This window comes from Buceros rhinoceros, unplaced genomic scaffold (assembly GCF_000710305.1).
Source record: "Buceros rhinoceros silvestris isolate BGI_N320 unplaced genomic scaffold, ASM71030v1 scaffold16080, whole genome shotgun sequence".
NCBI lineage: Eukaryota > Metazoa > Chordata > Aves > Bucerotiformes > Bucerotidae > Buceros > Buceros rhinoceros.
In genome coordinates, this window is record NW_010390299.1 from 2,476 (window position 1) to 15,014 (window position 12,539).

The 12,539-nt window shown below is 42.2% G+C and overlaps 1 protein-coding gene across 1 annotated transcript; it reads right to left on the reverse strand.

The window, feature by feature from the left end:
- Positions 1–695: 695 nt before the first annotated feature.
- LGI2 (leucine-rich repeat LGI family, member 2) lies at positions 696–12,297 on the reverse strand. Its single transcript, XM_010137384.1, has 6 exons — positions 12,173–12,297; positions 11,570–11,641; positions 10,947–11,018; positions 9,650–9,819; positions 4,317–4,481; positions 696–1,837 (listed from the first exon to the last, which is right to left on the reverse strand). Exons 1-6 carry the CDS (start codon positions 12,295–12,297, stop codon positions 1,020–1,022), a joined length of 1,422 nt encoding a protein of 473 aa, XP_010135686.1. The 3' UTR covers positions 696–1,019.
- Positions 12,298–12,539: the final 242 nt, after the last annotated feature.

A 12,539-nucleotide genomic window follows, 5' to 3' on the forward strand; every position in this document is an offset into this window, starting at 1 on the left:
CAAACACAGCTTGTGATGACCCAAACATGAATTTATTGCTTGTGAGCTGTGCCGGGGGAAGAACACTGAGGAATAAATCATCTCACTGCATACTGACAAGCTACAGCATGGAGCACATAAATGGTGATGTGTTTCAGGCTAAGCTTAAGCTGTGCCTTCTAGAATGAGAGATCACAACAGATGATTTACTTGTTAAAACACCCCAGGAATCTACTGGGATCATCAGGAAAAGTATGAATTACAGCAAAATGGGGTGGATTTCTGGAATACTTATTATTAAAAGAGAAAATGGATGGATTTTGTAGTTGATTCATTCCTGGCACCATAGAGACTTCCGTTATTTTCTGACTTTGTTAACCTGTTGAGATCTTACAGTCCAGGAGTGACGTGCTCTTCTTTTCCTAGTTGCCCAGTTATGAACAATCTGTTGCGGAAACAGTGAAAAATGGAAGAAAAATAGCAACAGGTGTTTACTTTCCCTTTAATCTACAATGAATTAAAATGATGCCTTGGACTAACTATAAACCACAAAGACAGATTTTGATGACAGACCTTAAGAAACCAAAACAAAGTGTATTCTGGAACATTACTGTTTGTTTTTATAACTTGTCAGTAATCCTGATGAACGGACACTAGTCTTAAAATCATTACTAACAATCATGTTAGAGTCAAGATCATTTCTATGCTTTGTATGGCTTACTCTTCATTTTCTTCATGAGATGTTCAATTCAGTGTAGTTTTCTGGGCAAAATTTAGATCATTCTCTTAGATGTCAACATTAATCCTGATGCACTACACTCTCCTCTGAATGACTGCAGACTGCAAAGTGTCTTTGAAAAAGGGTACAATGGACATGTCATGCAGTAACCAAGTAAATGCAATCCCTGATTAATATGCAAGTTTGGAAAGTTCAGAAAATGTCATCATGCTCCATAGGTACACCCTGTTTCTGGAAAGGTCTCTTTTTGTTTTGTTTGTGTATAAATGTCATTCTACATTAATTTCACTCCAGCACCTTTTCATAAACTCAAGTCAATGATGATATGTTCAAATATTTGAGTATTTCCTTTAAAACTAGAGGCAAAGAAAAAATCTCTTCGGTCTGTTGACACAGCTGTGAAAGACCGTGGTGCTTGCACATATATTTCTTTAAATAATCTGAAGGTCTTCTTTTCACCATCCCACTGGTAAATCTGGGAGAAGGTATAGTCACTTCCCAAGGCTAGGTAATAATTGTTCTTGAACGAGAAAGGCTGCAGTGTCATGGCTCCTCGGGACGGAAGAGCCTGTATCTCCACAAACTGTTTGCTATTCCACTTCATAACTCTGGAGTCACCAATGAATCTTGTGAGCGTGATGTACAGGTTGTCTTGCATCCTGAAACTCTTCACAGCCAAGACATCTTCCATGTTTGGGATTTCACTGTGGGGGACAAACTTCTTGGAAACTTTGTTCCACTGGAGTATAATGGGAACCTGGGAACGGCTAGAGAGGATTAAATGAGATTTTCCATCTATATTGAGGAACTCAGCATCGGTATCCCTGAACCACTCATGAAGGGACTGGTATGAATAAAATCCTTTGTTATTCCACTTGTACACTGTTGACAAACCTGCTTTAGAGCTATCTGCTATGACAAAAAACATTTCACTGTCTATCTCAAAAAGCTCTATATCATTTGGCTTGGAAATGCGAGATACTTCGATATCCTGGAATTTCACAAACTTTGTCCAGCTTTCATCATACTTGTAAATGTGCGAGCCACCAAAAAGCTGTGCCACCACCACAAAGACTTTGTCACCAACGAGAATGGCTTTACATCCCACTATAGACTGACCTATTGTTCAAAGGAAAAGAAAAAGCACATATATTAGCACAGTACAAAGTACCCTTTAAACCACAGAGAGATTACCACATCTTTTCTAAATCTGCACCAACTCGTAATTTTGTCTTCTGCTACAGAGTCAGAGCTTCTTTTCATACTTTTTTCTCCCCAGTAACAGGAAAGATGACTTCAAATGTTGGAAATGTCACACTCCTCAAGAAGTGCCACTATGATGCACCCCAAAGTGCTCATTCCTTTTTAACCAGAATACTTCTTCTTTCTCTGTTTGTTCAAACACATGTCCCCTGATATCCAAGAAAATTACTTAAGCCAAATTTTTTTTTATTGAAAAATAACAAGAGTTGGTATCTCATAACTCAGCAAGACTCTGAAATTCTCTTATTCTTGGAATGTCTGTCTTTCCAGCTTAACTCAAAGAATGAAATAGTCTTTTTTTTTTTTTCTTTTTTCCCCTCCAGGAGGGCCAGAGTCAGCTTTTTGCTACTGTAAATAGAAATATTGATACATATTGTGGATATATTACCTGACAGCGGGATGAAAAAATATAAATCTAACTCAGTTGTTTCTGTTAAGTATTCTTGAAATTCTGTTAAACTTTAAATACTTAGGGATGTGGCAGTTGCCAGATTAGATCAGCTTGGGTTATGGTCTGTTTTGAGAATGTCAAGTCACTATACAAGAAGCACATCAAAAAAGTAACAACCAGACTATTTATGAAAGGTTTTGTTGAAAGAAGGAAGGAATTCCTCTCTGAAGCACAAGGTTTAAGTAGAACTGTATCTGCACAGATTCCCTGGTGCGTGCTTGGTCACAGTCACCACAGGAGACTTGCCCTGGCAGCTCTGCTGGTCCCCATGCAGAGCCTGGGATGACCTACCACCTGCCAGTGTAGGACCGGTGGGATTCATCTCAAGTACCATAAGCTATATGCGGCATAGACACGAATGCTCGAGCTGAACATCCAGGCTCTCTCTGGTCTGTCTAAAAGCCCTCTAGAGGAGATTTTACCTGGTCTGCAGATGGCTCCTTTTGCAGAGGATAGGAACGCCCATTCTCTGCATTCTCTGCATGTTGACTGTAAAGGCCATCCTGGCAACTAGCGCAGCTCCATAAGCCCGTGCTGTAAAGGGCTAAAGTGAGATATCCGAATGCCAAGCCTAACAGTTAGTCATAAAACTCCCCATGGAGCATACAGCTGAGCTCTACAAAACATGCTCTAGGCTCTGCAAGAGGCTTTTTACATGCCCATGAAAAAGTCTCACTCACATTTTGGAATCCAGGACTCAAGTCCCCAGCAGAAATGCATCCTAATCATGTCATTCACAGGAAGGTGAAATACACCCAGAACACAACTGTCTCTGGAAATGACCCAAACTCTCGATTTCCAGAGCTGTTTTAGAGCTCACATAGCTCTCTTTGGGGCATTGACTTCTCAATTTACATCCACTGGTACATATTTCACCCTAATCTACCAAAACACAATGAAACCTTAAAAAAGCAAATTTTTTCATTTCCAAAATTTTCTGACAGAGGGGGTAACATCTTGTAAACCTTCACTAGTGACTCACACAGCTGATCCGAGGGGGTAAGTGCTTGCTGCCTTTGTAGACTTCAGCACCAGATGAGGATGCAGCATACTCTTTGTTTCCCAAAATGCAAGGTAAAAAATAATCTATCACACATAACAAGGACCTAGAGGGAAGGATACTCATGGATAAATTTAGTCTTGAGAATCAGTAGTTTGAAGTAGCTGGGAAATCAGGCAGCATATAACAGCTCTAAAGAATCTTGTCCTTGCTGTCATGGTGTGAATGAGCACCATGCGAGTTGGTTAGGGACGGAATGGTTGTCAGCATTAAAAAATCACCTGGCTTCCACATGGTCTTTTTGTTTGATGAGTAATCTGGCCAGGATGCTAATTCAGTATGTTTGTAAATGGAAAGCAAACGTGAAAGCTTTGCAGCACATCTCTTTGGGTAATGACCATGGCTTAAATATTTCTATGTTATCTTCTGCTATGAAATATGCTTTCCTGGCCAGCCCACCCTAGAATTATGCTTCAGACCTATTTCCTTCTACATGCAGTAGAGTATTCTTATACTCTATTTTGCAGGTGCTGTGGCAAGAATAAGGGCTCCTTCAGCTTACACCTTAATTTGCAGCGTGATTCAGGCAGTGAGTGCTGGCTGGGCCATGGCATGACATTCACAGCAAGTGTCTGTGCCTTCAGAACAATTTACAAGAACAGACAAAAAAAAGCCTAGTTTGTGCGCTACAGTGAGGTTAAATGTGCATGTATTAACAAGAGGCACTGTTCCATGAAGTCACTCATGTCCAAACATTACATACTTTGACTTGCCAAATTCAACAGAGATTCAGGACAAAACCCATCAACTGGTCCCATCTACGAATCTCATACTTGTGAAATGCCAACAGCTCATTAATGACTGGAATCCCAGTGTTCATATACCTGTGATGTTGTCATAACTCCTGAAATTCATTTCGATGTGATCCCACTCCAGCACCATGCAGTTCTCCATGCTGGGCTGTGCAATGGCTACGAACACATCATTCTTTGAGTTGAACGTATCCACTGAAACTGACTGGTAGGGCAAAATCTGGTGAACAACAAAATCTAGAAACATACATTTACAACAGTTAGGATACATCCTTGCTGGAAACACAGAGTAAGTGGTCGCTGACTATAATTATTTCCCAGTGTAAATCAGTGAAATACTCTGGATTTTGTATAACAGTAGCATGGAGGTGTCAGTGCTGACGTTAAGCATGCAGCCACAGGGGGAAGCATCTCCTGCTTCAGGCATCATAAACTGTCCTCTGGAAATACAGTTGCCAAGGCAATCAAATAGGTAAATAGTTGCATAAATCAGATTTTCCAGATAGGCTGGCTGTTGCCAATGAAATCAGAATATCGAGAGAGAAGTCTTTCTCCCCACAGCTGGAAGTTGCCTACTGTCAAGTGAAATAGCCTTGCTAGAATCACTTTCAAGCTGAGAGATGGCAACTTCCAGCTGAAGTCCAATAACTTCTTAAGTCAAGCAAATTTAATCACTAGCAATTTGTGTTATGCTAAACCAGACAGAAAGTGAAATGATATCTGAAGTTTGCCTGGGGATAACCCCATTTTGGCTAGACCATAGACAAAATGGTGTAATCAAAAACTCAGTTAACGTAACATTTTATAGGGCATTGTGAAGTAGTTTAGGCATAAAATACAACCAACCTGCATACTACTATCCAGTGGAAAACTTATTCTAGACACCAAGACTCAAAATTTGGAGCAATCTGTAAAGACTAGGAGTGTAACTCCAAAATTCAATATGTTTTCCTCAAAATCTAAGTGCCTTTGTAGATTTAACTCTAAAATTCACCCTGGGCTAGTCAGTAGCCAGCAGAGAGCCAGTCTGGGGCAAAGCGAGCAGTCTTGGGTCTGAACATCATCTTTGGCCTCACAGCTGGGCAAGGTCATTAATATCAGAAAAAGAAACTGTATAGCAGAGCTCACGAGGAAGAGCCAGGACCTGGGCCTAGAACGCGGCAGAAGGTCTGTACTGAAGTGAGGTATGGATATTGACACATAGAAAAGGAAATGCATCTTCCACTACCATGGCGTTTCTCTGCAGAACCACACACCACTCTGTTTCAAGCTCCATTTGCGACATGCCTTCACCATGCACTCCTACACTGGAAGGGCCTGAGCATCCAGGGATTTCGGTGAAATGGTAATTAAGTCCTCACTCGAGTCCCTCATTTTGGTGCATTATGAAATAATTGTTTCTGAATGAAGAACTCTCTGCCTCTGCATGCTTGAAAGCCTTGCCCTTGAGGAGTTACACTTCTGGAGAATAAAGATAGATGACTACCATTAACAAACAGAGCAGATTCTACAGCTGCAAAAGAAATGACAGTCTCCATTCTTCGAGGGACTACTATAAATAGAGTTTTGGCTTAATTCATAAATGCTGGTAGGAAAACAAGAAAGTTATCTTCATTCTCACTGGGAAAATAAAAGGACTGGAGAAAACTGACACTAAAGTATGCAGAAAGTAAAAGTGATAAATCATGAAAGGTAGCTAAGGATGGAACAATAGCAGATACGAAAATAAATATATTTTTTACATCTTGCAGGGAAAAAAATGCTGAGAAGACATCTCTTGAAATCTGAACAGTTGTGAAACACTTTGAGGGAAACTGAATTAAAACAAACCAGCCTGTGTTAAAACCCACTGTTCATTCAGAAACGATTCAGTGTTAACACAGCTATTTTTACTTGTACCTGTCATCGGGCTCTTTATGTCACTGGATAAAAATGGGTAACAAAATCAGTTGTAATCAGCACAAAGCAAGAAATGTTGTTTTTAGCAGCAGCTGGAAATGTGGAAGAGAGCTAACAGTAAGGAGATGCTGCCACATCAGACTTGCCAAAAATTTAGGTCTTGGGGGTCCAATTTAGTTTTAAAGGTAGGTCCACATGCCTTGCTTCAACGCTAGAAAGAGCTTGTACAGTAAATATGGGGCGGGATGTGTGTGTGTATGCGCGTGTGCATGTTTTCCAACGGTTTTCTCTTCTAAACTGGATCAGCCTGCATGGGAGAGGGAAGAGGACGCAGCCATCGCTTCCCCCCTCTGCCACTGGCTGCACAAGCTGTCACTTTCCCCCTCTCGCCTCGAAGCACATTTTTCACTCTCCCTATCTCGAGACATGGGAGTTTAACACTACCTTCTGCCGGCTGAAGGCTGGGGTGGTGCCACCTGTCCTCCAGCCACCCACTCCACCTCTGCTCTCTCTGCTGGTGAACTGCCGTAAGTCATCATGGACGAGTGTCCCAACACTTGCTGTTGGGCTGATTTCTCTTCCATCAGCCCCCGCTTTGGCTGATCCCAGCACAGGAGCGGTGATGCTGGTGGAGCAGAGGGGGAATGCATGAGAAATGGTGGAGAACACTAAAGAGAAAGGGGAGCAATGACCTGTTTGGGCAGCAGCTTCTCTACTGCATCCTGCAACTCGGTTCCCCCTCTGCTCTTGACGCTTCTTCTCGACAGTGAAAACTTCTGCTCCAGGTGAAGCTACCCAGGACCTAGGAATCCTATCACGGAGCATTAGCCATCCTTCCTGTCTCTCCCCCACAGTGGCAGGTAACTCTTAATTTGCAAATTACCTTCCTTCCAGCCTGCAGGGGAAGAGAGAACCGCCTCCAGAAGACAGTTCCAGCTAGGTGAAGAAAGGGGAAACCAAGCTTCCAAAGCTCAGTGAAACGATCCCTGCCTGTAGGTCTGAGCAAAGCAGGTCCCAGGCTTGTGCACAGCCTGTTTCCAGTGACTGTGGAGCATGAAGCCTGTTTTCCAGTCTCCTGAAAGTTACACATTCCGCTGCCATGCTTACAGCCACAGCACAGCCCCCTCGCACACTGTTGCAGGAGAAAGACAAGAAATGAAGTGAAACGGCTTAACCTGCTTCCATGAGGCACGCTGTGAGAAATTGGAAAGAGAGATGCTATCACAAAAAGAATTAAAAGGGCAGAGTAGTGACACTGTGAATCGCCTTCTCTGTGAAGAAACAATAGGACCATTTTGTTCTTCGGCTTGTGTGGTTTGTTTTTTTTTTTAATTTGGCAGCACCCCTTTCCATCTCTCCTCCTGTTACTATTGTAGCAGTTCAGTGGATGCAATGAACCGATGGAGCCACCAAGATGCACCTTGTACCAAAGAAACTGCTTTGTTACCACATCCTACATCCAGTCATGCTTGACACTAGAGCACTAGAGACAAGAAACGATGCAAGGTCTGATCACATCTGGCAAAGGAGGGAAATACGACACTGAAGATTAGCATGAACGAAAGAGGTTTGCAGAGCTGGGCCCATCACCAAGTGGGAAAGGAGAAAATGCCTACAGGGTACGCTGCTTTACTTCAGAATGTGGTGCAAGCCTGAGTCTGTGACTACTCAGTCCTCAAGGAATCAATATGGGCATATTTATACTCCCTCTGCATCTGGGGAAGGCAATGGCAGAGAAAGAAAAAGCAGCTGTGGCCTGACGCTGCAGATCGCCAAGGCCACTGGAGGGTCACAGACCCAGCAAGGGAGCTTGCAGTTCACTGCAGGGGACATGATGCTGTCTCAGGGGTGTCACATTCCTGAACATGTGCATTTCTACTCTACTTATCTCTGGTTCAGCTCTTAGAGGTCACCTCTGCATGCAGTCTGTCCCTCTCGGACACTTCGTGAGGACATCAGAGCTCCACGTCTTCTGCACACTCCACCTTCACTACCCACGGGAGCTCTGGGAAGCCTGCTGCTGCCTGCCCCCAGGCCAGGGAGGTTAGGCACATGACTTTCCTCACAACAGCTGGAGGACGACCGGTTTGAAAACGTCCTTTACTATCTATCTGAAGAGTGTATTACAGCTATGCTGTGCTGCAGGAGCACCTCTCTGATAGCACCTGTACAAATATTCAGCTGGGCAATGCTTGCGCCGTGTAATGCCTTAGCACCCCAGCAAACACCACAGCACATGAAATTAGATTTATGCTTGGTGTAATTTCACTTACAGCGGACAAAGGGACTAACATTAAGGGTGAATTTTGCCTTCAACAACTTTATAGTTAGGTTTCTAGGTACAAGGAGATGTCAGAGGGCAGGCAGGTCAGTATAGGTCTAAGGACCAGGTACATAAGGCTTGTTCACCCACACTGTTAGTGCTGCACAATTGCTTAAACCAGACTGAAATGAAATAAAGCCTGCTTTTACTTTCCATCTCAGTGATTTGGCAGACACAGAAACGTAGCTTTGGTTCTATGCTACACTGCTCTTCTGGTTTTGACATCCTTTTATGTAGCAGATAATCATGCTTTACCTCTGCTGCTCTTCTGACATATTTTTGAATTCTGAGTTCACTCTCTTTTCTTTTACATACTGTCCTTTGATTGCCTTTCATACCTCATCCTAAAACTTTATTTTACGTTACTAGTAATCAGCTTTTCTATTGTCTCTTAACGATGATGACTGCCTTGATGACAGATGATGCAATTTGAATGCCTCTGATATTACTGTACAGAAAAAAAGGCAGAGTGCTGACATCATATACATCAAAGATGAAAAACAATACTTGCAGCTGATGTTCTCAGTTATATGATGTGACTACATTTAAAGATAGGTAACTGCAACTGTACGGTCATAAAATATAAGCATAACCACATGCACAATTCTCTTCACTTCCTTCAGCATGCTTTACATTATCTAAAATAAAAATCAAGATCTTAAACAAGACAGTAGTCAGAATATTACTGGACATTTCTCTACAACTTAATGGAGTTCCACGAAGAACTGCTGGCAGTATTGCCGCCACATTTGATGCTATTAAATCGTGGCCTATTGAATAAAGATAACAGATATAGCCACATTATTTGAACTTCTTTTCATTGCTTTCTGTGAAACACAGAGATTTCAGGAAGCTCATCTGCCATAACTATATGGCCTTATTCCAGATAATAGAAAGCGTTCTGTGATGAAAATTAAGTCACAAAGTGAGTCATAATCAAGTCTTTTGGAATATGACTAGTCAGAGCTCTTCTCCTGTTATCACTTAATCCCAATAAAAACTTGGTACTTACTTTGGCTTCAAAATGTAATTTTCCCACTTTATGCTTGTTCTAGTACTCGGAAGCACTTTGCATGTAACCCTTTCCTCCCCCCAGGTCATGCTCACAGAAACGAAAGGGTATAGTCTAAACTTCTGATATTTAACCATTTGTAGTGTGCTTAGAAATATACATTCTGAATACCTGTAGTGGTGCATTCATAATCAAAACTTGTCACATCATTTAACTTCTTATCCTGATATTCTGCTGGACCAATACACAGGACATCAGAAACAGTGGAATTTGTCATCTTTAACCACAAAAACAACCACTTGGCTTTGCAGTCACACTCAAATTTATTTCCCCTTAAATCTCTAAAAAAACACACAGAAATAAACATATTTGAAAAGGTTGATAGCAATATGAATACTACAGAACTGTTATCACCTTGACATGCTGAATTTAAAAATATCTGAGTAGCCTTGAGTTGGTTTTGAACTGAGAACAGGGAAGTTTCTTATGTTTTATTTAGATTCTTTTACTATGGACTCTCCTTCACTGACCGTTGTCCTTGGGAAAACTCTTTCGATCTAGGAAATATGTTCACATATAATCACAGTAATAGAGGACTGTGATTCACGTGTGAAGTCAGTCATGTTTATAAGTTCTCACTGCATTAGGACGGTAACGTAATAAATCCTGACAGTCTGGTTGTCTGCTGCAAGCCTCCTTCCCACCATCTACCGCTGACACAGATAAATCCCATTCCTTCACTAAACTACTCCAGTGCAGTGAGTTCTGGAGCACGGCTGACCGAGTGGCCTTGCTGGTACCACTTCTATGTTACATTAAAATACAGACGTAAGACTTCTTAGAGCAGCAGTTGCTGCCGATGTGGAATCAATTTAACATCCCCCTCCTAACATATGTGCGATTTCAGTGCTGTACCTGTTCTTTGATCTCTTGGCAATTTCTGTGGCTTACAGTTATACTTTGCTGATCGGGAGAGCCAGGACAAAAATGGGGGAAGCCAACTAGTTGCTCAGTTATACAACGAAACACTGACAGTAAGTCAGCAGCGTGCTACAACTGTGCAAAACTAAGAAAACAGCTTTTTTTTTTTTTTATTAAAAACCTTTTAGAAAAATAATCTCAGGGAATACATGTAACAATAACAGGAAAAAATGTTCATAGGAATTGTAGTTTTAAAATTCATTGTCTCCCTTTCCCTAAAAAACAACTTATATGAAACATCAGAAAGAAGTACAATAATGCAAGCTATGTACAGCATCACGAGAAGCAACAGTGATTTGAGAAACAGCAGTTATTTTAGAGGAGTCTACCAAGTAAACAATTTTAAAATGAGAAAAGCTAGAATAACAAAACGCACATTTCTTTTCTGTGCCGATATCAGACACGCACCGCACGAGCCCAGAACATAAAATTTAGGCTAACAGAGTGACAGAAGCAGGTAGTCAATAGAAAGATTCTCATTACTTACAGTTCAATTAAAGAATCTAAATCACTGAAGACATCCCTTGGCAGAGCTTTGAGATGGTTATTGGCCAAAGAACTAGAAAAGAAAGTTAGAGCTTAGTGTTATTGCTCTCTCTTGCCTGGCTGACTCTTACTAAGTCTGCACTCACAGGTTGTTAATTACCTAGTACTGCCCAACCACCGGCATTGTTAACAGTTACAAGGAACAGGCACATATTAATTAGTCTCATTCAAGAACAGAGATTGCTTTAAGCTCTTGTAAAGGTAAAAATATATAAAGGTTTTCTATTGACCAGGTGCAAATGTAACACACAGTGCAATCACTGACCGTGCTGAAAACAAACAGGAATGTTAATCACCAGTACACAGTGTGACAGTGGTACCGGTGCAGCATCCCTGAGTCACAGCTGCACCCCAGCATGAGCTGCGAGAGTGTGCAGGCAGCCGAACATACCGCGGTGCTGCCTGAGCAGGGATTTTTTAAAGGCCATTATTTAATTTGTGGAAGGCACGTTATTGACAGCGGGAAGAAGCTGACACAGGGAGGTTTTCTGTGTAGCAGGAAATCCAGTGGTCCATCAGAAGAGTTTTGTTCAAGTACAAATTACTAAGTGTTAAATAACTTACAGGTGAGTCAGGTCTCGAAGGCCACGAAATGCATTTCTTGAAATGGTTTCGATTTTGTTTCCTTCAATGAATCTAGACAAATAAAAAAAAACCACACACAACAAAAACTTTAATTAGCAGCATTATTAGTGCCACCAGTGCTTTAACCTATATTCTCCAAATTCAGCAGGTTCCTGGGTAGCCCCTTCAGACCTAAAGGCAGGGAAGTCTCGGAGGAGCTGCTCCTGTTCCCTTTTCCTCTTTCCTTGGGTGGACCATAAGGAGTGATGCAGGTACCGGGCAGCACAAGGGAAAGCATGTGACACAAATACCAGGCAGAAGAGGAACAAAACGAACAAAGCAAAAAACATTATTCCTCTATTAGTAAATTGTCTTGGAGTGTGTTATACAAGGACAGAGACTTGTGTAGGAAAGGCCTCCAAGATGGATTTTAGAAGGTAAAGTCCTACAGTCCTCTTACAAATCCCATGTGTTTTGGGCAGCTCAGCAGCACTGGGGCTGCCCAGGCCGCAGACGGGACACTCTGACAGGGAGCTCCCGTGGCTGCATGCGCAGTGCCACCTCCGCATCCACAAAGCTGTGACATGAACTGCAGCTACACACTGGTAGATGCCTGAAGTCTGCATAAATGGCAAGACCACTGCCTTGTTCTCCTTCTCGCAGCCACGGTTGAGCTCTCTCCAGCTGGGATGCTGCCTCTGCAGGGTGCCCAGCTGCACACAGGTCATGGCCCCGCACACTGGGGAAATAATGACAGGCGCGTATCGATTCCAGAAGGACGCTGCTCCTCCTGGCTGGGCATCAGCATTTAAAGAGCGAGCTGATATTTGAGAAACTTGACCCTCAAGCCCTTGAGGATGCATCCCTAAATACACCATCAGCCCTGCAAAGTGATTGCAGCCAGGTGGCCATCAAGATATTGCATGGTACAGTGGTACCTGAATAAAGACAACTGCATGCTGACTTTAGA

Excerpts from the sequence above, each read along its gene's own strand:
- LGI2 (XM_010137384.1), bottom strand. The coding sequence starts at position 12,297 with ATGACCTGTGTGCAGCTGGGCACCCTGCAGAGGCAGCATCCCAGCTGG. Across the intron at positions 4,482-9,649 it reads TTATGAATGCACCACTACAG|ATTTTGTTGTTCACCAGATT; the intron begins GTATTCAGAATG and ends GTATGTTTCTAG. Across the intron at positions 1,838-4,316 it reads GAGTTATGACAACATCACAG|GTCAGTCTATAGTGGGATGT; the intron begins GTATATGAACAC and ends TTTGAACAATAG.